The 25,994-nt window shown below is 35.7% G+C and overlaps 1 protein-coding gene across 3 annotated transcripts in view; it reads left to right on the top strand.

Moving 5' to 3' along the window:
• The window catches only part of DYNC2H1 (dynein cytoplasmic 2 heavy chain 1), a 381,735-nt gene that overhangs the window by 117,462 nt on the left and 238,279 nt on the right, over nt 1-25,994 (top strand). For all 3 annotated transcript variants that reach the window (XM_082409863.1, XM_082409862.1, XM_082409864.1), the window contains exons 56-61: nt 3,888-4,001; nt 4,605-4,765; nt 5,721-5,844; nt 6,671-6,792; nt 16,016-16,102; nt 18,489-18,615. In XM_082409863.1, coding sequence (XP_082265989.1) covers nt 3,888-4,001; nt 4,605-4,765; nt 5,721-5,844; nt 6,671-6,792; nt 16,016-16,102; nt 18,489-18,615 — 735 coding nt within the window. The remainder of the gene's footprint in view (nt 1-3,887; nt 4,002-4,604; nt 4,766-5,720; nt 5,845-6,670; nt 6,793-16,015; nt 16,103-18,488; nt 18,616-25,994) is intronic.

The raw sequence follows: 25,994 nt of genomic DNA, 5'->3' as shown, positions 1-25,994 counted from the left end.
TTCCTGGATTGGAAGAATCAACATTGTGAAAATGACTCTACTACCCAAAGCAATCTACAGATTCAATGCAATCCCTATCAAACTACCACTGGCATTTTTCACAGAACTAGAACAAAAAATTTCACAATTTGTATGGAAACACAAAAGACCCCGAATAGCCAAAGCAATCTTGAGAACGAAAAATGGAGCTGGTGGAATCAGGCTCCCTGACTTCAGACTATATTACAAAGCTTCAGTAATCAAGACAGTTTGGTACTGGCACAAAAACAGAAATATAGACCAATGGAACAGGATAGAAAGCCCAGAGATAAACCCACACACATATGGTCACCTTATCTTTGATAAAGGAGGCAAGCATATACAGTGGAGAAAAGACAGCCTCTTCAATAAGTGGTGTTGGGAAAATTGGATAGCTACATGTAAAAGTATGAAATTAGAACACTCCCTGACACCATGCACAAAAATAAACTCAAAATGGATTAAACACCTAAGTGTAAGGGCAGACACTATCAAACTCTTAGAGGAAAACATAGGCAGAACACTCTATGACATACATCACAGCAAGATTCTTTTTGAACCAGCTCCCAGAGAAATGGAAATAAGAACACAAATAAACAAATGGGGGCTTCCCTGGTGGCGCAGTAGTTGAGAATCTGCCTGCCAATGCAGGGGACGCGGGTTCGAGCCCTGGTCTGGGAAGATCCCACATGCCGCGGAGCAACTGAGCCCGTGAGCCACAATTACTGAGCCCGCGTGTCTGGAGCCTGTGCTCTGCAACAAGAGAGGCCGCGATAATGAGACGCCCGCGCACTGCGATGAAGAGTGGCCCTCACTTGCCGCAACTGGAGAAAGCCCTCGCACAGAAACGAAGATCCAACACAGCCAAAAATAAAAATAAATAAATAAATGAAAACTAGTAAATTGGCCACATAAGATAAAAAAAAATAAATAAATAAAAATAAACAAATGGGACCTAATGAAACTTAAAAGCTTTTGCACAGCAAAGGAAACCATAAACAAGACCAAAAGACAACCATCAGAATGGGAGAAAATATTTGCAAATGAAGCAACTGACAAAGGATTAATCTCCAAGATTTAGAAGCAGCTCATGCAGCTCCATAACAAAAAAACGAACAACCCAATCCAAAAATGGGCAGAAGACCTAAATAGACATTTCTCCAAAGAAGATATACAGATGGCCTACAGACACATGAAAGAATGCTCAACATCATTAATCATTAGAGAAATGCAAATCAAAACTACAATGAGATATCATCTCACACCGGTCAGAATGGCCATCATCAAAAAATCTAGAAACAATAAATGCTGGAGAGGGTGTGGAGGAAAGGGAACACTCTTGCACTGTTGGTGGGAATGTAAATTGATACAGCCATTATGGAGAACAGTATGGAGGTTCCTTAAAAAACTACAAAGAGTACTACCATACGACCCAGCAATCCCACTACTGGGCATATACCCTGAGAAAACCATAGGTCAAAAAGAGTCATGTACCAAAATGTTCATTGCAGCTCTATTTACAATAGCCAGGACATGGAAGCAACCTAAATGTCCATCGACAGATGAATGGATAAAGAAGATGTGGCACATATATACAATGGAATATTACTCAGCCATAAAAAGAAATGAAATGGAGGTATTTGTAATGAGGTGGATGGAGTTAGAGTCTGTCATACAGAGTGAAGTAAGTCAGAAAGAGAAAAACAAATACAGTATGCTAACACATACATACGGAATCCACGGAAAAAAAGAAAAAAAAAGAAAAAAAGGCCATGAAGAACCTAGTGGCAAGACGGGAATAAAGACACAGACCTACCAGAGAATGGACTTGAGGATATGGGGAGGGGGTGGGGTGAGATGTGACAGGGCAAGAGAGTGTCATGGACATATACACTACCAAATGTAAAATCGATAGCTAGTGGGAAGCAGCCGCATAGCACAGGGAGATCAGCTTGGTGCTTTGTGACCACCTAGAGGGGTGGGATGCGGACTGTGGGAGGGAGGGAGATGCAAGAGGGAAGAGAAATGGGAACATATTGTATATGTATAACTGATTCACTTTGTTATAAAGCAGAAGCTAACACACCATTGTAAGGCAATTATACTTCAATAAAGATGTTAAAAAAAAAAAAGAATATCTATCAAAAATTTTTTTTTCCCTTCAGGAAATTGAAGGCATCGTTCCATATTCTCCTAGCTTCTGTTGCTGCGATTGGAACACCTTTAAATTTCTTACCTTTAAAGAGTAATTTGAAAAAAGTAAAAGCTTCATAAAGAATAATATCATTGATAACTATATATTGACAAAAGTAAAATATTCAGCACTCCGTGTGCCTATGTACCTTCAAACTAGTGAACATTATTAAGATACATTGAGTACTATGCTATTCTTTTCTCTGGGCTGTTCTCGGACGAGGTATTTCTAAGACTGTAGCTAATTGTATTACTTAGTAGAGACCCAGAAGAATAACTCTGAATCTTGTATTATAAGTTAATAATTTTGCTCAATTATAAATTGGAGACATTTCTGTTTGTTATTTTATACATAAGTATGGTAGGGAGAGACAGCTTAAATACCAAACCGTACAACTTTTAAAGCTAGCAACTCTAGGTTTGTGACATAGGGAAAGAACACACTAAATGCTGTAGGTACTCAGAATAGATATAACTTACAATTGGAAAAGTAGGTTAATAAAACACGAAGCACGTGAGTTGGGCCTGTAAGGGTGATTTTGATATTGTGGAGATGGAGAAAAGAACTTTCCCTGTTGAGGAGCAGTAGCAGAGAGACACAGGTAGAAACGCTTGTGGAACATAGAAGATTTCGATTGCGCTCACGTGTCAGGTACCTGAAGGATCAATATATTTGGCAATAGGACACAAGGCATTAGTATTGTTGTTATTGGCTTAAACAACAGAAATTTATTTCTTCCAGTTCAGGCAGAGGGAGAGAGAGAGAGAAAAACTCTCTGGTCTCTTCTTTTTTTTGATTTAATTGAGATATAATTGACTCACAGCGCTATATTAGTTTCAGGTGTACAACATAATGATTCTGTATATGTATATAATGTGACATGATTACCACAATAAGTCTAGAGAGGACGCCAAGCATTAGTTTTTAAACTCCTTGAATGATTATAATATGGTTGAGAATCAGTGTTGTTAGGATTCTTGGAAGGTTTCTTGACAAATTTTTTCCCTTGGTTTTTTTTATAGTATAATAAATAAATAAATCAAACACAAACATTCATAATGTTCATGCATTTTTATATATGTGAGACCCTTGATTTTTGTATTCATGAGCAAAGAGGTCATGTGTTAATATATCATTTAGTGTTCTTTGAATCTTTACTAATTTTTGTTCCTATATTTGCCATATTATTGTGTCATGATTTCAATTAATTTTTGTCTAAAATAAAGTCTAGAAACAAACTTCTAATATACTATAGCTTTTCTCTAAGAATTATTACCATTCTACTATTAGAATTATAGAAGACTTCTATTTTCAGTTTTCTTATTTATGAAATAAGCATAATAGTATTTATCTCAGGGTTGTTGCAAGTGTTAAATGTATATTATTATGATCATTTTCTAAATTATGCACTTCTGACATGTTTGATTTTTAAATAGTAAGCATTTATTACTTTGCTATTCAGAAAAAATTAAATCAAATAAAGCATACTTCTTAATAGTAAATATAGAGTAAATTATATCATCAGTTTCCTAGGCATTTTAGAAACTCTTATGCCAATTAATATTAGAAAAGCATTTAATAGAAAGTGCTATTTTAAAATAACATTTTTGGTATCATGCTTTTAAATGTTGAGTGCATTAAAATTGATTGGAATGATATTTAAATATTCCTATAGGATGCTAGTGAACAAAAGACAGAACTTGAAAGATTAAAGCACAGAATAGCAGAAGAAGTCATTAAAATTGAAGAAAGGAAAAACAAAATTGATGATGAATTAAAAGAAGTACAGGTAAGTTAAAAAAATAAAGGAAACAGTGTAAGAGCCATTTACATTTTTGATTACCAACTTTACATAGGAGTTTAAATATTATTTGCATAAGTTACTTTCTAATAGTTTTATCAATGTGGCTTTCACTCAATACTATTTATAAAAGAGAAGCAGGAAGGAAAATCTGCTAGGAGGAGTAAGCAAATTAACTGATGGTTATTAAAAATTATCTTTGTTTTCTGTGAACCATGTTGTTTTGACTGTAGAGGAAAAAATATTTTGTAGATAAATTAAGACAAACTCTTAGGCTTTTTTCTTGAGACTTGATTAAATAAGCAAACAAGTCTTAGAATATAAAGAGCCTCGTGAAAATGGCAAATTGTCTCAAAACAAATTAGATTTTCCAAATTAGACTGTTGTAGTTATGGTGAGAAAAAACTCTTACTTTCTCAATTTGAACATTTTGTACTTTGTGTGTTTTAGAGCATTTTGATATTTGAAGAGAATGGATATTAATAACTAGAGTCATTTTTAGTAAAATGACAATAAAACATTATTTGTAAAGAGTAAGTGATTTTTTCATATATATTTTTTGAAAGTAAAAATGCCCTTTTCGTGTTCTAGCCTTTAGTCAATGAAGCTAAACTAGCAGTTGGAAACATTAAGCCAGAATCTCTTTCAGAAATTCGTTCACTGCGTATGCCACCTGACGTAATCAGGGACATTCTTGAAGGAGTTTTAAGATTAATGGGTATCTTTGATACATCTTGGGTGAGCATGAAAAGGTAAGTTTTTGAATTTGTGAAAAATGTTGTTTCACCAATGAATTATACATTCTTTCATATTTTTAAATATTTCTTATATTGCTTCCCAAACTGAATTTCATCTAAGTACCTGGTTACACACTTTCCCCTGATATTTCAAGATCGTCTATGTAATCATATATCAAGATCTATATTTTCCTTTTTCTATAAGTGATTGTTAAAAGTGTCAAAGGAAAAGAGGAATGCCTTAAAGTCTTTAAGAACATCTTAATAAACATAAATATTTATTTGGTCCTCACACAGTATAGAGCATTGTGTTTACTGTGATTTACTGATGAAGAAAATATAGTCACTATTCTCAAAAAGAATCTTGGACTCTTGGCAGAGACAGAGAGACACAGAGAGCAGGCGAGAGCCCCATAAATTATATAAGAGTGATGTAAACTGGAAGAGAAAAGGCTGATTATTAACTCAATATGCAATTATGCAGCTTTAGGTTTCACAGTATAACAATGGTATTGTGGTTTGTGCTGCTATTCAATTCCATTTTAGGACTTAGGTTGACAGTAGAGTTCTTTTTCTATCTGAAATGGGAGAGAAGATTTAGATTGAGGGAGCACTTTAAAATCTTTCTTATAAAGGAGTCAGAATATTTTCTTGCATATCCTAGAATGTATTAGTACCCAGGGGTTCACAAAAAGGGATGTGGGTAGAGTTCAAGATTATAATTCCTTCATTTTATTGCTTCAGTGTATTCACAGAACATTAGAAAAACTGTTGTGCATCTTTGTGGAGATCCTCGTCTATAAAAAATGACGAATGGTACTTTAGAAGCTTAAGTACTTTAAAAGTATCCTATTTTTTGGTTAACTAATAGATTAAAAGTATTGTATACACCACTTTGTTAAATTGATATTTTTGTTAAAAATAGCAAACTTTATTTAGCCTTATTTGAAGTACTATGCTTTAATTTCAGTTTCCTTGCAAAGAGAGGTGTGAGAGAAGACATAGCAACCTTTGATGCACGAAATATTCCAAAGGAAATAAGAGAGAGTGTTGAAGAACTTCTTTTTAAAAATAAAGGATCTTTTGATCCAAAGGTAATTTTTAACAATTACACCATAAATTCCCTTTCCATACTATATAATATTCTGCTTGTCAAAATATGATGATTTATCATTATTGATTGTTTAGTTTGCCTAAAAACTAAAAGTTTATTATAATAAGTTGTAACTATTATAGCTGGGAAGCATTTACCAGAAGAATTAGGTAAACTATTGTAGAACCTAGGGGGTTGGGGGCAGGTTTATTATCTTAAGTGGTTTTTGAATCTTATGATCTGCTGGCAATGGTAAGGTCCTAACTAATCATAACTTCCAACTTGCCTGTATGCTTTTATTTCTTCTAGTATACTTGTCACATAATAACAGATATCTCTCTTGGAATATTTATATCTAATTTCAGCGAACAGTTTAAATTCCATGATTTTGGTCTTTTTTAGATCCTTTATTCAAAATGTCATGTACTTCTTCTTTGACACCAATAGCAATTGTTTGAAAATTGCTTTTATCTAATGAAGATCTATCTTGTATATTGAAGAGAAAGAATTGATGCTTGAACATCGTTGTGGACGGCACATGTATTCATTTTAAACGTGGCTAATAATTACTTATGTCAATAAAATGTCATTATATTAAAGGTTGTATGTGGTTCAAAAAGATTAATTCTTAAGAAAAAATAGAGTTTATGTATTTTTCACTTAATCAAAATAGCAATTCACTTTATTTTTATTTTTGCTATAAACCAAAAACTTCAGTATTCGGGATAAGTTATTAAACAAATGGTTAAAGAAAATACACTAGAATTAACTTTGCTTTTATTTGAAATTAAGTTAGGATGCAGGATAATTTCTGATGTATTTTTCAGAATGCCAAGCGTGCCAGTACCGCAGCTGCTCCTTTAGCTGCCTGGGTTAAAGCCAATGTTCAGTACTCCCATGTCTTGGAACGAATTCAGCCTTTGGAAACTGAACAGGCAGGATTAGAATCGTAAGTGAAACATAAAATATAAATAATTCTAACCTTTATTTTCATCAATTTGATGACCTAGTTATATTACTAGGATTTATTTCTTGTCTGTGTCTAAAAAGGCAGCTGACAACACTGAGTCATTTAAATACAAATTAAGAATGTGGATCAAGATGATGGAGTGGAAGATGTGGAGCTCACCTCACCTCACAAACACATCAAAAATACATCTACATGTGGAACAATTATCATGGAAAACTAACTAGAAACTGGCAGAAGAACTGTACAATTAAAGCTGCAAGAAAGATCTGTACATAATTGGGTAGGACAGAAAAAAAAGGCATTTGGTCAGTACCTGAGCCCCTAAGAAGGATCTGTAAGAAAGAGAAGTTCTATATGGGTGGACCCTTGACTTGAAGAGTGAGGAGGCTGAGCCACAAACTGGGCATACCAGTCCTGGGCTCCTGCGTGGAAGAGACAGTCCCCTTTGCCTGCTGGGAAATCTACTGAGACAGACAGAAGGGCTGGAAAAGCCTAGACTGTACTTGTGAGGAGTGCTCGCATGCTGGCTTGCTAACAATCAGGGTGGAGAGAGCTTTGCATTAGTGGGTGCTGCCTTACCACACTTCCCAATCCGAACGGGCAAACAACCAAGGCCCACTCACTCCATCCCTGGTGCAAGATTTGCACACAGACTTGGTCTAGCTATGCAGAGACAGACTAAGGAGGCTGGGGTATGATCCGGTGGAGCCATGGAGGCCATTGTCAGTGTGCACATAAGCAGTGCCACAGAAATGCCCAGTGACTAAGCACTGAAGCTCAGGCAGACAGGCCTTGAGAGAGACACAGCCCGAGGGCCTGGGGTGTGGTCCAGGTGGGCGGTAGCAGTTGTCATCAGCATGCTCAGGAGTACAGAGCCTTTCATCTCCCAGTGAGAGCACCCTGGCTCTGGCTCTGGCTCCACTCACTCCACACCACAGCTTAGCAGTAGATCTGGGTCAGACAGGTCCTGTGAGAACACTGCCACAGAGGCAGCCCAGATCTCTGGTGGCAGTGCAGTCACTTCAATTCCTGCAGCCACAACACCTCAGCCCTCAGCCCCAGCCTACTTCAGACCATAACCTTGCACTAGATCTCGGATGAACACAGCAGAGAAAGGGATTCAACCTTGGGCTGCTTCTGAGCAGAAACGTGAATGCCTACACAGGTGACGCATAGGTCCTCTGTGACTGCATGGGCCTTACTTGCTTCAGCAGTCACCTCCTTTTGGACAGGGCTTGAACTCATGGACAGTGGAGCCTGATTGAGCCTGACCATCAGAACTTCTACTCCAACAACTGGGGAGCAGACCTCACCCCTGACAGGGCATTGACAGCCATGGAGCAGAGAAAAAGTCCCACTTCACATCTTGTACAGGCTCTAGATGCTACAACACCATACCAGCCATACCACCTATCAAGGGGATAACAGCCCACACACCCTGAAGAATGATGTGGCTGGCGTCCAACTGAAACCAGCCCTCACACCAAAAATATTGGATTCACACAGTCTACACAGTGATGCTTCCACATAAAAACACTCCTTCAAGACCACAGTTGATAACTGTTTCTGCTAAATTCATAGAGACAAAGAAAGTTAAGTAAAATGAAAAGGGAGAGGAACTACTTCCAATTAAAAGAACAAGATAAATCCCCTGAAAGAACAAATAATGAAACAGACCATGCACCAGTCTACTAGACCCTGAATTCAAAAAGGAGGTAATAAAAATGCTAATTGAATTAAGAAAGATTATCGATAGAAACACAGATCACTGTAACAAGGACCTAGGAACTATAAAGAGGAACCAATCAAAAATAGACAATTCAATTCCCGAGATAAAACCAATCTAGAGGCAATGAATAGCAGACTAAATGACACAAAAGAATAAATAAGTGATCTGGAGATAGAATAATGGAAATCACGCAATCAGAACAGCAGACAGAAAGACAAATGAAAAAAAAAATGAAATCAACATATCAGATCTATGGGATAATATAAAACAGGCTAACCTATGCATGACAGGGGTTTCAGAAGATGAGAGAAGGGGGTTGAAAATGTATTTCAAGAAAATGTGGCTGAAGACTTCTCAAACCTAAAGAAGGAAACAGATACCCAGGTACAGTAAGCACAGAGAGTCCCAAACAAGATGAACCCAAACAGACCCACACTAAGTCATATATTAATTAAAATGACAAAAGTTAAAGAGAGGATTCTAAAGGCAGCAAGAGAAAAACAAAGATTTAGTTACAGGGGAACCACCAAAAGGCTATCAGCTGATTTCTCTGCAGAAACTTTACAGGCTAGTAGGGATGGCATGATATATTCAAAGTACTGAAGGGCAAAGCCTGCAACCTAGGATGCTGTTCCTAGCAAGATTATCATTTGGAATAGAAGGAGAGCTAAAGAATTTTTCAAAGAAGCAAAAACTAAAAGAATTCAGCAATACTAAACCTACCCTAAAAGGAATATTGAAGGGTCTTCTCTAAGTAGAAAAGAAGCAAGAATCTGTAAGAAAGGGAAAATAAGAATAGGAAAGACAAATATATAAAAGGATTGAAGATCACTTTTAAAAACCAATACATAGATTAAAAAATAATAATAAAATTGTGAAAGAAATTATAACTACAATTAACAGTAAAAGGATAAACATGACAATGTAAAATAGGATATCAAAATCACAAAATGTAGGGGAGGGGAGTATAAAAATGTAGATTTTTAAAAATTATGAACTTGAATGACTATCAATTTAAAGCAAGTAGATATAGTTATGGGTCAGCATACTTGAACTCCATGGTAACCTCAAATCAGAAACGTACAATAGATTCACCAAAACCAAAAAGAAAGAACTCAAGCATACTACAAAAGAAAAACATCAACCCCCTCCCCCTGCCAAAGGAAAAAAAAATGCACAGAGAAGAACTACAAAAACAACTGGAAAACAAGGATTAAAATGGCAGTAAATACATACTTATCAATAATTACTTTAAATGTCACTGGACTAAATGCTCTGATCAAAAGACAGAGTGGCAGATTGGAGGAAAAAACCAAGAAACTACAATTTGCTGCCTTCAGAAGACTAACATCAGGGTGAAAGATACACATAGACTGAATGGGGATGGAAAAAGAGAATTCATGCAAATGGAAACAACAAGAAAGTGGGGGTAACAATACTCCTATCAGACAAAATAGACTTTAAAACAAAAGCCATAAAGAAAGAAAAAGGACATTATATAATGATAAAGTGATCAATATAAGAAGAGGATATTACACTTGTACCATAGGAGCACCTAAGTATATAAAACAAATGCTAGCAGACATAAAGGGAGAAATTGGCAATGATACAATAATAGTAGGAGTCTTTAACACCCCACTGACATCAATGGACAGATCATCCAGACAGAAAATCAATGAGGCAAGAACGTTCCTAAATGATACAGTAGAGCAGTTGGACTTAATTGATGTCTACAGGGCACTACGTCCAAAACAAAAAACAAAAACCAAAAACAGAATACACGTTCCTTTCAAGCTCACATAGAAGATTCTCTAGGATAGATAACATACTAGATCACACAACAAGCCTCAACAAATTTAAGAGGATAGATATTATTTCAAGCATCTTTTCTGACCACAGTGGTATGGAACTAGAAATCAACCACAGAAAGCAAAATAGGAAAAGAACAAACACATGGAGACAAAACAACAAGCTACAAAAAAAACAGTGGCTCAACAATGAAATCAAAGAATAAATCAGAAAATACCTTGAGACAAATGACAATGAAAACACAACCTTACAAAATCTATGGGATGCAGCAAAACAGTTTTAAGAGGGAAATTTATAGTGATATACAGGCCTTCCTCAAGTAACAAGAAAAATCTCAAATAAACAACCTAACATACCACCAAAATGAATAAGAAAAAGAAAGATAAACAAAATCCAAAGTTAACAGAAGGAATGAAATAATAAAGATCAAGGGGAAATAAATAAAATAAGAGATCAAAAAATAATAGAAAAGATCAGTAAAACCAAGAGCTGGTATTTTGAAAAGGTAAATCAACAAACCTCCAGAGAGACTCACCAAAATCAAAAGAGAAAAGACTCCAATAATTAAAATAAGAAATGAAAGAGGAGAAATACATGCAGCCTGCCAAAATTGAGTCAAGAAGAAATGGATAACTTGAACAGACTGATCACTAGAAGTGCAATAGAATATGTAATAAAAAAAAAAAAAAAAAACCTCCCTGCAAACAAAAGCCCTGGACTGGATGGCTTCACTGGGAAATTCTACCAAACATACAAGGAAGAACTCATACCAGTCCTTCTAAAACTATTCCAAAAAATTGAAGAGGAAGAAGCACTTCCAAATTCAATCTACGAGACCACCATTATCCTGTCACCAAAACCAGACAAAGACACTACAAAAAAAGAAATTTACAGGCCAATATCTTTGATGAATATAGACGTAAAAATCTTCAGCAAAATATTAGCAAATTGAACCCAGCAATACATGAAAAGGATCATACACCATGATAAAGTTGGGTTCATTCCAGGATCACAAGGATGGTTCAAAATATGTGAATCAATCAGTGTGATACACCACATAAACAAAAGCAAAGACAGAAACCACATCATCATCTCAATAGTTGCAGAAAAAGGATTTGACAACGTTCAATATCCATTCATGATAAAAACTCTCACCAAAATGGGTATATAGGGAACATATCTGAACATAATAAAAGCCATTTATGACAAACCCATAGCCAACATAATACTTAATGGTGAAAAGCTGAAAGGCTTCCTGGTAAATTCAAGAACAAGACAAGGATATCCACTCTCACCAGTTCTATTCAACATAGTATTGGAAGACCTAACTATAGCAGTCGGACAAGATAAAGAAGTAAAACGTTTCCGAATTGGAAGGGAAGATTGAAAACTGTCACTACTTCAGATGACATGATACTCTATAAAGAAAACCCCAAAGTCTCCACACAAAAACTATTAGAACTAATAAATGAGTTCAGAAAGGTAGCAGGATACAAGATTAATACATGGAAATTTGTTGTGTTTCTTTACACTAACAATTAAATATCAGAAAGAGAAAGCAAAAAAAAAAAAATCCTGTTTATAATCATGTCAAAAAAAGTAAAATACCTAGGAATAAACTTAACTGAGGAGGTGAAAGACATATAATATGCTGAAAGCTGTAAAACATTGGTATAAAGTAAATTGAGGATGATTCAGAGAGACAAAAAGATATCCCATGCTCTTGGATTGGAGGAACTAATATTGTTAAAATGGCCATACTACCCAAAGTAATATACAGATTTAATGCAATCTCTATCAAAATACTCATGACATTTTTCACAGAGCTAGAACAAATAATCCTAAAATTTATATCAAACCCCAAAAGACCCAGAATTGACAAAGCAATCCTGAGGAAAAAGAACAAAGTTGGAGGCATACCCCTTCCAGACTTCAGACTATACTACAAAGCTACAGTAATAAAAACAGTGTAGTATTGGCACAAAAACAGACATATATATCAATGGAACAGAATAGACAGCCCAGAAATAAACCCATGCACCCATGTTCAATTAATCTATGACAAAGGAGGCAAGAGGGCTTCCCTGGTGGCGCAGTGGTTGAGAATCTGCCTGCCAATGCAGGGGACACGGGTTCGAGCCCTGGTCTGGGAAGATCCCACATGCCGCGGAGCAGCTGGGCCCGTGAGCCACAACTACTGAGCCTGCGCGTCTGGAGCCTGTGCTCCGCAACAAGAGAGGCCGCGACAGTGAGAGGCCCGCGACTGTGATGAAGAGTGGCCCCCGCTCGCCACAACCAAAGAAAGCCCTCGCAAAGAAACGAAGACCCAACACAGCCAAAAATAAATAAATACATAAATAAATAAATAAATTTAAGAACATTTAAAAAAAAAAGGAGGCAAGAATATACAATGGAGAAAAGAGAGTTTCTTTAACAAGTGGTGTTGGGAAAGCTGGACAGCTACGTGTAAATCAATGAAATTAGAATACTCCCTCACACCATATACAAAAATAAACTCAAAATGGTTTAAAGACCTAAATATAAGACATGACACCATAAAACTCCTAGAAGAGAACATAGGCAAAAACATTTTCTGACATAAATCATAGCAATATTTTCTTGGATCAGTCGTGTAGGCAAAAGAAATAAAAGCAAAAATAAACAAATGGCACCTAATCAAACTTAAAAGCTTTTGCACAGCAAAGGAAACCATCAACAAAATGAAAAGAAAACCTACAGAATGGGAAAAAAATATTTGCAAGCAGTGTGACTGACAAGGGTAAATATACAAACAATTCATACAGCTCATTAACAAACAAATAAACAACCCAATCAAAAAATGGGCAGAAGGCCTAAATATACATTTCTCCAAAGAAGACATACAAATGGCCAACAGGCACATGAAAAGATGCTCATCATCACTAATTATTAGAGAAATGCAAATCAAAACCCCAATGAGGTATCACCTCACACAAGTCAGAATGGCTATCATCAAAAAGTCCACAAATAATAAATGCCAGAGAGGGTGTGGAGAAAGGGAACCCTTCTACACTGTGGGTGGGAATGTAAATTGGTGCAGCCACTATGGAAAACTGTATGGATGTTCCTTAAAAAACTAAAAGTAGAGCTACCGTATGATCTTGCAATCCCACTCCTGGGCATATATCTGGAGAAAACCATAATTTGAAAAGATACATGCACCCCAGTGTTCATTGCAGCAGTGTTTACAATTGCCAAGACATGGAAGCAACCTAAATGTCCATCGACAGATGAATGGATAAAGAAGATAAACAAAATGAATCTATATACAAAACAGAAGCAGACTTACAGACATATAATACAAATTTATGGTTACCAAAGGAGAGAGAGAGTGAGGGATAGCTTAGGCATATATTATTAAAAGACATAAACTATTATACATAAAATAGATAAGCAACAAGGTTTTACTATATAGCACAGGGAATTCAATATCTTATAATCTACAATGGAATATAATCTGCAAAAAAAAAAACTGGATCACTATGCTGTACACCTGAAACTAACACAGTATTGTAAATTAACTATACATCATTAAAGGAAAAGAAAAAAAGTAAGTTAAAAGTTAAACAGAACAAAAAAAGAAAAAGCAATTAAAAGATGGATAGCAGAATCAACTCACTTTTTTCCTCCTCTGTTAAGTTGTTGGAAAGATAAGTTGGTAGAAGTTCCTTTAAAGAACCAAAATTTTGTGAAGGAATACTGTCAAAGTACAAAAAGTAGATTTTAGAAATTTAGAGCTTTTATATTTTTTTCTCTAAGTTTTAGGAAACTTTTAGTATATAATTTCCAAAACATTATCTGGCAGCTGTGGGGAACATTTAACGATTTACTTTTGGGGCTTAAACTTTTAATTTGTTATTGTTACTAAGTTAGTATTATATTTTATCTCATTTGTTCTGAATGCAGACTAAGAGATATGTTATGTTTATGATCATTCAACTTTTGAAATTATCTATTACTTCTTACTCTACACAAGATTTTTAGCTGCCTAAGTTTCTTATTTTTTTCAATATAATTACATGAAATGTTTGTGTTAAATCATATTAAATATGATTATATATTTTGATTATATAAATATTTTTAACAGCCTAGATGTATCATGTTTTATGAGTATATTTCCTTTCTTCTATACCTTTTGTTATGCTTAATAATTGCCTTATTTTTTCAATTGATTATTTTTTTCTGTTTATGTATCACATATTTATCCACAGTCTTTTTGTCAGACCCTAAAACGTATTTGGAATCTATGTGTTCTATTTAATTTTTTCTTAGTACTCTCCTACTTAGAGCCTTTTGTCCTCCTGTTTCAAGGTGGGTTAGTTCTTCCCTAGGCCTGCAGTCTACAGCTTAAGTTATCTTGAGATTGCTTTTCACCATTATTCTGGGGTTATATTTGTCTGTTTTCTGATCATATCCTCTTATTCTGGGTCTTTGTCTTTCTCTTTCTTAGTTTAGTCACTCATTATTCTGGAACACATCCTCCATAGTAGCTTCTTAAGCAAGGTTATATGGGATGAAAAATATTTTGAGATTTGCATGTCTAAAATTATCTGTATTATACTATTATATGTGATCATAATTGGGCTGGGTTTAAAATACTAGACTAGAAATAGATTAATCTCATGATTTTGAAGGCCTTATTCTATTGTAGTAGTTCTCAAAATGTGGTCCCTGAACCAGCAGCATCAATGTTACCTGGGAAATTGTTAAAAGAACAAATTTTTGATCTCCATCAAGGCTTATTGAATCAGATATGCTGGGGAATGAGACCTTGCAATCTGTGTTTTGACAAAAACTCAAGTTGATTTGTGCAATGCACAAATGCCCAGCAGTGCATGGCAGTGTGGACTGGCCATTTGATGACAACCTCTCAATACCTGTGGGTATTTTTGAGAGGGATAAGCCAGTCATTTCTCTAGAAGAATCCTAATATCTTCTGCCTAGGGATTGAGTAGGGGTGGTTGGCGGTGGGTAAGGGGCATAAGGTTTGACTTTCAGGGATGTATGAAGAGGATAGTCTGCTCTCAATGCAGGAGGGAATCTGAGGTCAAACGTTATATTATCAATTATTAAACAATCTTCTGTATTTAGCTCTATTATTTTCTTCAGAGGTACCTGTTGTCTACATTTCCTGAACATTTTTGAATACTTCTTTTTGCCTATCTTCCTGCAGTCATTTAACTTTTGCCCTTTTGCATTTTGGTATGTCAGTTATCACCTTTCAAAATTTTATTAAAATTACTACTTTGTAATACTTTTCTCTTTCATTGTCTTTATTCTTGTGCGTGTATGTTTTAATTTATTCCCTTGGTTTCATTTTACTAGGATTTTAGAAGGGATAGAAAATAAGTGAATACTTTTACTCTTCCATTTTTATCTAGAAATATATGGGCACAAGTGTTTTAAAATACAGATTCCTGGAAGTGGTATGGTTAGGTCAGAGAATACACTTTTAATTATAGCATTGCTTTTCAAATCAAATTCTAAGTGAAGGTATTATAACTGCTGAATTATTGACAGTTTTCATTGTCATTTATTTACTGCGCGATTACATTTTAAGGTGCTGTTGCGGCTTTTTGTTGATAACTAAAGTAGAATGACTTATAAAATTGAATTATATTTTAGAAATTTGCGGAAAACTGAAGACAGAAAAAGGAAACTAGAGGAGCTTCTTAATTCTGTTGGTCAAAAAGTGTCAGAACTCAAAGAAAAGTAAGTTAAGTTTTGAAATGTATTTTGAATATTTGAAAACATACCTCAACTAATACTTAAATTTTGAAAATCTTAGTTATAATCCGTCTTAATTTTTTGGTATCTCACTCTAAAAAGGGGAAGGATGTAAAATAATATAGAATGTCTTCCTTTTTAAAAAAATTTAATAAGAACAAAAATACTTTAAGTTTCTGTATTCCCAAGCATTGGAAAATTGAGCAGGAAGAATTGAATGTAATGTGTTAATGCTGGGAGTGTTTACATTTGGTGTTCCCATTTCTTTATTATTTTGACTTCAAGATTTTAGACTCCTTTATTTCAGATGATGCTATAGGACCACCTATTCCATAATCTTTCCAGAGGTATATGATCATGTTAAAAATTTTTTATCTTTTTAACTTTGCCCTTTTTGGTATTAAAAAATATTCCTTCCTGCAAATATTATTCTCAAATTTAAGAACCATTTATGAATGTGATTACTCTTAAAACCTTTCATGTACCTCTGTGTTCCTGTGATTGCTTTTTAATATAGGATAGAAAATATTGGTATGGGAATTATTATAAATGGGGAAGCATTTTCCTTTAAGAATTGTGAAGATTAGAAAACTGGAGAATGTGTCATTAAATATAGCATATGTTATCACTTGCTTTCAGTTTTATGAGATTAAAACTTTTCTATAAACACATTTTTTCTTTAAGTGGTGTGTTATGTTTCCTTTTTTTTCTTATGGAAGAAATACAAATTATTGCACCAAGAAAAAAATTCATCAGACTAAAAACTATGAATTTTTTTTTCTATATAGAGTTAGGAAACAGTTATCTCTATTTACATTTATATATATTTATTTATAGAGAAAAAACAAATAAAAAAATCTTCAAACCCATAAATTCAATGTTTTTAATATTCCTGAATGTTTTTTATGTTAGACATACAGAAATGAAATCACGTAATTTCCTTCCAGCTATAATTAGAGAAGTATAAGGAAAATAATATATTCTTTTCAGTGTTACATGCTCAGAATCAGTACTTAGTAATACTCAGATAATTGTCAAATATTTATTGAGTGGTTAGCTTATGATACCAATGTTTGACTCCATTTGTTAGTCATTTGCATTGTCAGGTGTTGTCCTAGGCACTTTACATATTCATCTTTTTTAATACTTAAAACAACACTGAGAGGTGGATATTCTTACATTTTGCAGATTAGGAAGCTAAAGATTGGAAAGATTTATTTGACTAAGTTGAGAAGTTAGTAAATGACTAAGCAAGCGTTAGATCTTGTATTTGTCTGACTCCATAAAGTTCCTTTTCTTAGTCACTACACCATACTACCACTATTTTGGAAGGATTATTATGCAAACCTTCTGAATAATATGACTGAGGATCTTGTGGATAATGTGACTGAGAAATTGAATTTTTAATTTTATTTAGTTTTAATTAATTTAAATTTAGACAGCCATATGTGTCTACCATTTTGGACAAGTGACTCCTAGAGTCTTATGTCTAGGGAAGGGAGGAATAGAGCACTTAGAGAGGCAATAAAAGTACTGTAAAATGCCTGGAACTTAATATCAGACACACCCATATATGAATTTTAGGTCCTCTGCTTACTACTGGGGAGACCTGTGCAATAATCTGTGTGGATTTAAGTCTCCATATTTATAAAATGAGAATTGTAATACTTATTTTGAACTGTTCTGAGAATTGGCAGAATCCTGGGCATTTTGAAGGCACTTACATATTTGTTGAAGGACTAAGTAATAGGAATATTACTATTATATTTAATAAAATTATATGTACAAGTATTTTTAAGGAAAATAATTTAAAAGTTTTAAACTTTGGCAAATGGGCACATAGGGAGAGAACATATCTAATGGGCTGACTATTTCAGGTGAATTTTAAGATTTTATTTATATTTTTGATAGGTTTATATTTGAGGGAGTTAGAGTAAGGGGTGAGGTAGGGATAAGGAAGGAGCTGAAAAGTATTCTAGGCAAATGGAACATCCTGTTGAAGGGCACAGCAGATAAAAGGGCATTTTCTGAGAATATAAAATTCTTCAGATGTTGACATATAGTTTTACTGAACTGAGTAAAATGAAATAAAACTGAAAAGATAGATCAGTATTATGACTGGGCCTTTGAATGTCATATTAATAAGTTTATACATAATGTAGTAGGACATCAAGGCCCTGTGACAATGTTCCCCTTTAAATGTATGCATTGGTATTGTGTCTCTTACATTAATGATAATTTATATGCAAATATTATCAATATTATAGCTAATTCAATTATTGTATAAAAGTTCACTTTACTATATAAGCATAATTTAATTAAATCTATCTTAAATCTGGTTGTCTTTAATTAAATTTTAATGTTTTCATAGATTTCAGAGCAGGACTTCAGAAGCTGCCAAACTTGAAGCTGAAGTAAGCAAAGCACAAGAAACAATTAAAGCTGCAGAAGTCTTGATTAATCAGCTTGATAGAGAACACAAGAGATGGAATACACAGGTTTGTTTGAGAGAGAGGTCATAAAGAGGCATTGTTTAAAACACAGGAAATGTGTAAGATAATGTATTTGTTAACAAAAATGAAAAGGAAAAAATATCCATTAAATTTCAGCTGGCTTAGGATAAATTATCTAGATATTAATGGCCATGATGTGAATTAATCTTTTTTTTTTCACATCTTTATTGGAGTATAATTGCTTTACAATGGTGAGTTAGTTTCTGCTGTATAACAAAGTGAATCAGCTATACATAAACATATATCCCCATATCTCCTCCTGTTTGCAGCTCCCTCCCACCCTCCCTATCCCAACACTCTAGGTAGGTGGACACAAAGCACCGAGCTGATTTCCCTGTGCTATGTGGCTGCTTCCCACTAGCTATCTGTTTTACATTTGATAATGTATATATGTCCATGCCACTCTATCACTTTGTCCCAGCTTACTCTTCCCCCTCCCTGTGCCCTCAAGTCCATTCTCTATGTCTGCATCTTTATTCCTGTCCTGCCCCTAGGTTCTTCAGAACCATTTTTTTTAGATTCCATATATGTGTGTTAGCATACGATATTTGTTTTTCTCTTTCTGACTTACTTCACTCTGTATGACAGTATCTATGTCCATCCATCTCATTACAAATAACTCAGTTTCATTTCTTTTTATGCCTTAGTAATATTCCATTGTATATATATGCCACATCTTCTGTATCCATTCATCTCTTGATGGACACTTAGGTTGCTTCCATGTCCTGTCTATTGTAAATGGTGCGGCAATGAACATTGAGGTACATGTCTCTTTTTAAATTATGGTTTTCTCAGGGTATATGCCCAGTAGTGGGATTGCTGGGTCGTATTGTAGTTCTATTTTTAGACTTTTCACCATTGTATATTATTGCCTCCTTTATCAAAAATAAGGTGACCATATGTGCATGGGTTGATCTCTGGGCTTTCTATCCTGTTCCCTTGATCTATATTTCTGTTTTTGTGCCAGTACCATTCTGTCTTGATTACTGTGGCTTTGTAGTATAGTCTGAAGACGGGGAGCCTGATTCCTCCAGCACCGGTTTTCTTTCTCAGTATTGCTTTGGCTGTTTGGGGTCTTTTGTGTTTCCATACAAATTGTGAAATTTTTTGTTCTAGTTCTGTGAAAAATGCCATTGGTAGTTTGATAGGGATTGCATTGAATCTGTAGATTGCTTTGGGTGGTATAGTCATTTTCACAATGTTGATTCTTCCAATCCAAGCACATGATATATCTCTCCATCTGTTTGTATCATCTTTAATTTCTTTCATCAGTGTCTTATAATTTTCTGCATACAGGTCTTTTGTCTCCTTAGGTAAGTTTATTCCTAGGTATTTTATTCTTTTTGTTGCAGTGGTAAATGGGAGTGTTTCCTTAATTTCTCTTTCAGGTTTTTTATCATTAGTGTATAGGAATGCAAGAGATTTCTGTGCATTAATTTTGTGTCCTGCTACTTTACCACATTCATTGATTAGCTCTAGTAGTTTTCTGGTAACATCATTGTGATTCTCTATGAATAGTATCATGTCATCTGCAAACAGTGACAGTTTTACTTCTTCTTTTCCGATTTGGATTCCTTTTATTTCTTTTTCTTCTCTGATTGCTGTGGCTAAAACTTGCAAAACTATGTTGAATAATAGTGTTGAGAGTGGGCAACCTTGTTTTGTACCTGATGTTAGTGGATATGGTTTCAGTTTTTCACCATTGAGAACGATGTTGGCTGTGGGTTTGTCATATATGGCCTTTTTTATGTTGAGGTAAGTTTGCACTATGCCTATGTTCTGTAGAGTTTTTATCATAAGTGGGTGTTGAATTTTGTTGAAAGATTTTTCTGCATCTATTGAGATGATCAATATGTTTTTTTCTCCTTCAATTCGTTAATATGGTTTATCACATTGATTGATTTGCATATACTGAAGACTTCTTGCATTCCTGGGATAAACCCCTCTTGATCGTGGTGTATGATCCTTTTAATGTGCTGCTGGATTCTGTTTGCTAGTATTTTGTTGAGGATTTTTGCATTTATGTTAATCAGTGATATTGGTCTGTAATTATCTTTTTTGGTGACATCTTTGATTTTGGTGTCAGGGTGAGGGTGGCCTCGTACGATGAGTTTAGGACTGTTCCTCCCTCTACTATATTTTGGAAGAGTTTGAGAAGGATAGGTGTTAGCTCTTCTTTAAATGATTGATAGAATTCGCCTGTGAAGCCATCTGGTCCTGAGCTTTTGTTTGTTGGAAGATTTTCAATCACAGTTTCAATTTCAGTGCTTGTGATTGGTCTGTTTATATTTTCTATTTCTTCCTGGTTCAGTCTCGGGAGGTTGTGCTTTTCTAAGAATTTGTTCATTTCTTCCAGGTTGTCCATATTATTGGCATATAGTTGCTTGTAGTAATCTCTCATGATCCTTCGTATTTCTTCAGTGTCAGTTGTTACTTCTCCTTCTTCATTTCTAATTCTGTTGATTTGAGTCTTCTCCCTTTTTTTGTTGATGAGTCTGGCTAGTGGTTTATCAATTTTGTTTATCTTCTCAAAGAACCAGCTTTTAGTTTTATTGATCTTAGCTATTTTTTTCTCCATTTCTTTTTCATTTATTTCTAATTTGATATTTATGATTCCTTTCCTTCTGCTAACTTTGAGATTATTTTGTTCTTCTTTCTCTAATTGCTTAAGGTGTAAGTTTAGGTTGTTTGTTAGAGATATTTCTTGTTTCTTGAGGTAGGATTGTATTGCTATAAACTTCCCTCTTAGAACTGCTTTTGCTGCATCCCCTAGGTTTTGGGTCATTGTGTTTTCATTGTCACTTGTTTCAAAGGTATTTTTGAAATCAAAGGTATTTTTCTTTGATTTCTTCAGTCATCTCTTGGTTATTTAGTAGTGTATTGTTTAGCCTTCATGTGTTTGTATTTTTTACAGAATTTTTCCTGTAATTGATATCTAGTCTCATAGCATTGTGGTCGGAAAAGATACTTGATACGATTTCAGTTTTCTTAAATTTACCAAGGCTGGATTTGTGACCCAAGGTGTGATCTATCCTTGAGAATATTCCATGAGCACTTGAGAAGAAAGTGTATTTTGCTGTTTTTGGATGGACTGTCCTTTAAATATCAATTAAGTCCATCTTGTTTAAGGTATCATTTAAAGCTTGTGTTTCCTTATTTATTTTCATTTTGGATGATCTATCCATTGGTGAAAGTGGGGTGTTAATGTCCCCTACTATGACTGTGTTACTGTTGATTTTTCCGTTTATAGCTGTTAGTATTTGCCTTAAATATTGAGGTGCTCCTATGTTGGGTGCATAAATATTTACAATTGTTATATCTTCTTCTTGAATTGATCCCTTGATCATTATGTAGTGTCCTTTTTTGTCTCTTGTAATTGTCTTTATTTTAAAGTCTATTTTGTCTGATATGAGAATTGCTCCTCCAACTTCCTTTTGATTTGCATTTGCATGGAATATCTTTTTCCATCCCCTCACTTTTCAGTCTGTATGTGTCCCTAGGTCTGAAGTGGGTCTATTGTAGACTGCATGTTTATGGGTCTTGTTTTTGTATCCATTCAGGCGTCTATGTGTTTTGGTTGGAGCATTTAATCCATTTACATTTAAGGTAGTTATCAATATGTGTGTTCCTATTAACATTTTCTTAATTGTTTTGGGTTATTTTAGGGTTTTTTCCTTCTCTTGTGTTTCCTGCTTAGAGAAGTTCCTTTAGGATTTGTTGTAAAACTGGTTTGGTGGTGCTGAATGCTCTTAGCTTTTGCTTGTCTATAAAGGTTTTAATTTCTTCATTGAATCTGAATGATATCCTTGCTGGGTAGAGTAATCTTGGTTGTAGCTTTTTCTCTCATCACTTTAAATATGTCCTGCCACTCCCTTCTGGCTTGCAGAGTTTCTGCTGAAAGATCAGTTGTTAACCTTATGGGGATTCCCTTGTATGTTATTCTTTGCTTTTCCCTTGCTGCTTTTAATATTTTTTATTTGTATTTCATTTTTGATAGTTTGGTTAATATGTGTTGTGGCGTATTTTTCCTTGGATTTGTCCTGTATGGGACTCTCTGTGCTTCCTGGACTTGATTGACTATTTCCTTCTCCATATTCGGGAAGTTTTCAACTATAATCTCTTCAAATATTTTCTCAGTCCCTTTCTTTTTCTCTTCTTCTTCTGGGACCCCTATAATTCGAATGTTGGTGCATCTAATGTTGTCCCAGAGGTGTCTGAGACTGTCTTCAATTCTTTTCATTCTTTTTTCTTTATTCTGCTCTGCAACAGTTATTTCCACTATTATAACTTCCAGGTCCCTTATCCGTTCTTCTGCCTCAGTTATTCTGCTATTGATTCCTTCTAGAGAATTTTTAATTTCATTTATTGTGTTGTTCATCATTCTTTGTTTGCTCTTTAGTTCTTCTAGGGCCTTGTTAAACGTTTCTTGTATTTTCTCCATTCTATTTCCAAGATTTTGGATCATCTTTACTATCATTACTCTGAATTCTTTTTCAGATATACTGCCTATTTCCTCTTCATCTGTTTGGTCTGGTGGGTTTTTACCTTGCTCCTTCATCTTCTGTGTGTTTCTCTGTCTTCTCATTTTGCTTAACTTACTGTGTTTAGGGTCTCCTTTTCGCAGGCTGCAGGTTCGTAGTTCCTGTTGTTTTTGGTGTCTGCCTCCAGTGAGTAAGGTTGGTTCAGTGGGTTGTGTAGGTTTCCTGGGGGAGGGGAGTAGTGCCTGTGTTCTGGTGGATGAGGTTGGATCTTGTCTTTCTGGTGGGCAGGACCGCGTCCGTTGGTGTGTTTTGGGTTGTCTGTGACCTTATTATGATTTTAGGCAGCCTTTCTGCTAATGGGTGGGGTTGTTTTCCTGTCTTGCTGGTTGCTTGGCATAGGGTGTCCAGCACTGTAGCTTGCTGCTCGTTGAGTGTAGCTGGGTCTTCGCGTTGAGATGGAGATCTCTGAGAGAGCTTTTGCCGTTTGATATTATGTGGGGCTGGGAAGTCTCTGGTGGTCCAATGTCCTGAACTCAGCTCTCCCACCTCAGAGGCTCAGGCCTGACACCTGGCTGGAACACCAAGACTCTGTCAGCCACACAGCTCAGAAGAAAAGGGAGGAAAAAAAAGAAAGAAAGAAAAAAAAATAAAAAATTATTAAATTAAAAAATAAAAAATATTATTAAAAACAAAAAATAAAAAAGTAATAAAAAAAAAAAGAGAACAACCAATCCAAAAAACAAATCCACCAATGAGAACAGGCACTAAAAACTATACTTAAAAAAAAAAAAAGGACATGCAGAACCCTAAGACAAATGATAAAAGCAAAGCTGTACAGACAAAAGTACACAAAGAAGCATATCCATACACACTCACAAAAGGAGAAAAAGGAAAAAAAAAAAAATATATATATATAAAAAGGAAGAGGTCAACCAAATCAGTAAATAAATCTACCTGTGATAATAAGCTCTAAATACTAAACTAAGGTAAACATAAAACCAGAAACAAATTAGATGCAGAAAGCAAACCCCAAGTCTGTAGTTACTCCCAAAGTCCACTGCCTCAATTTTGGGATGTTTTGTTGTCTATTCAGGTATTCCAGAGATGCAGGGTATATCAAGTTGATTGTGGAGTTTTAATCCGCTGCTCCTGAGGCTGCTGGGAGAAATTTCCCTCTCTCTTCATTGTTCACACAGCTCCTGGGGTTCAGCTTTGGATTTGGCCCTGCCTCTGCTTGTAGGTCACCTGAGGGCATCTGTTCCCTGCCCAGACAGGACAGGATTAACACAGCAGCTTATTAGGGGTCTCTGGCTCACTCAGGCCAGGGGGAGGGAGTGGTATGGAATGTGGGTTGAGCCTGCAGCGGCAGAGGTCAGCGTGACGTTGCAACAGCCTGAGGCACGCCATGTGTTCTCCTTGGGAAGTTGTTCCTGGACCACAGGACCCTGGCAGTGGTGGGCTGCACAGGCTCCTGGGAGGGGAGGTGTGGATAGTGACCTGTGCACAGGCTTCTTGGTGGCTGCAGCAGCAGCCTTAGCGTCTCATGCCCATCTCTGGTGTCTGCGCTGATAGGCACGGCTTGTGCCCTTCTCTGGAGCTCATTTACATGGTGCTCTGAATCCCCTCTCCTTGCGCACCCTGAAACAATGGTGTCTTGCCTCTTAGGCAGTTTCAGACATTTTCCCGGACCCCCTCTCGGCTAGCTGAGGCGCACTAGCCCCCTGCAGCCTGTGTTCACACAGCCAACCCCAGTCCTCTCCCTGGGATCTGACCTCTGAAACCCGAGCCTCCACTCCCAGCCGCCACCTGTCCCAGTGGGTGAGCAGACAAGCCTCTCAGGCTGGTGAGTGCTGGTCGGCACTGATCCTCCGTGCGGGAATCTGTCCGCTTTGCCCTCTGCACCCCTATTGCTGCACTCTCTTCCATGACTCCTAAGCTTCCCCCCCACCACACCCTGTCTCCACCAGTGAAGGGGCTTCCTAGTGCGTGGAAATTTTTCCTCCTTCACAGCTCCCTCCCAGAGGTGCATGTCCCATCTGTATTCTTTTGTCTCTGTTTTTTCTTTTTTCTTTTGCCCTACCCAGGTACACCGGGAGTTTCTTGCCTTTTAGGAAGCCTCAGGTCTTCTACCAGCGTTCAGTAGGTGTTCTGTAGGAGTTGTTCCACATGTAGATGTATTTCTGATGTATTTGTGGGGAGGAAGGTGATCTCCACGTCTTACTCCTCCGCTATCTTGAAGCTCTGCTGTGAATTAATCTTTAAGCAAAATATCTTTATATGAATGGATTTTAGACCAAGCAACCTATTCCTCTTTTAGTTAGGAAAAGGTAAGGGTAAAAATGAGTTGTGGAAAATTTAGTACTGTTTAGAGCCTTTTTAGGACTTACCTTTACCAAGACAGTCCTCTTAGGATTTGACACTGTCAGCTATTTATTTGCGTTTGAAATTCTCTCTTATTTCAGCTTTGTTAAAGTGTTGTCTCTTGTTTTTATTCATTTGTTTGATTTTGTTTTTGTTTTTTTTTAAGCAGTTAGATTCCTGCCTTTGCTGGATCCTCCTCATCTGCTTATCCAATAATGTCGATTGCCCCCTCAGTATTCTCTTCCTCAGCTCCTTTCTCTGCAAATATTCTGGGAATTCTCATCCTGTTTTAAGAATATCACCCAAATGATGATGCTGACCAGAGCTATATTTCTAGTCTGCTGACTTTTAAATTCATATTTGTAACTACACCTTAGATATTGGCATTCAGCTGTCTCAGGAACTCAAATACATGTCTAAATTAACTTATTTTCTTTTCTCATATGAAATCTCTTTTATTTCCTATGTCTCATAAGGCATCCTTCTTCTAGGCATCAAAACTAAAAATATGTGGATTATCTT

This window comes from Balaenoptera physalus (genome assembly GCF_965194825.1).
Source record: "Balaenoptera physalus genome assembly, chromosome: 10".
NCBI lineage: Eukaryota > Metazoa > Chordata > Mammalia > Artiodactyla > Balaenopteridae > Balaenoptera > Balaenoptera physalus.
This window is presented reverse-complemented; position numbering and strand designations above follow the sequence as displayed.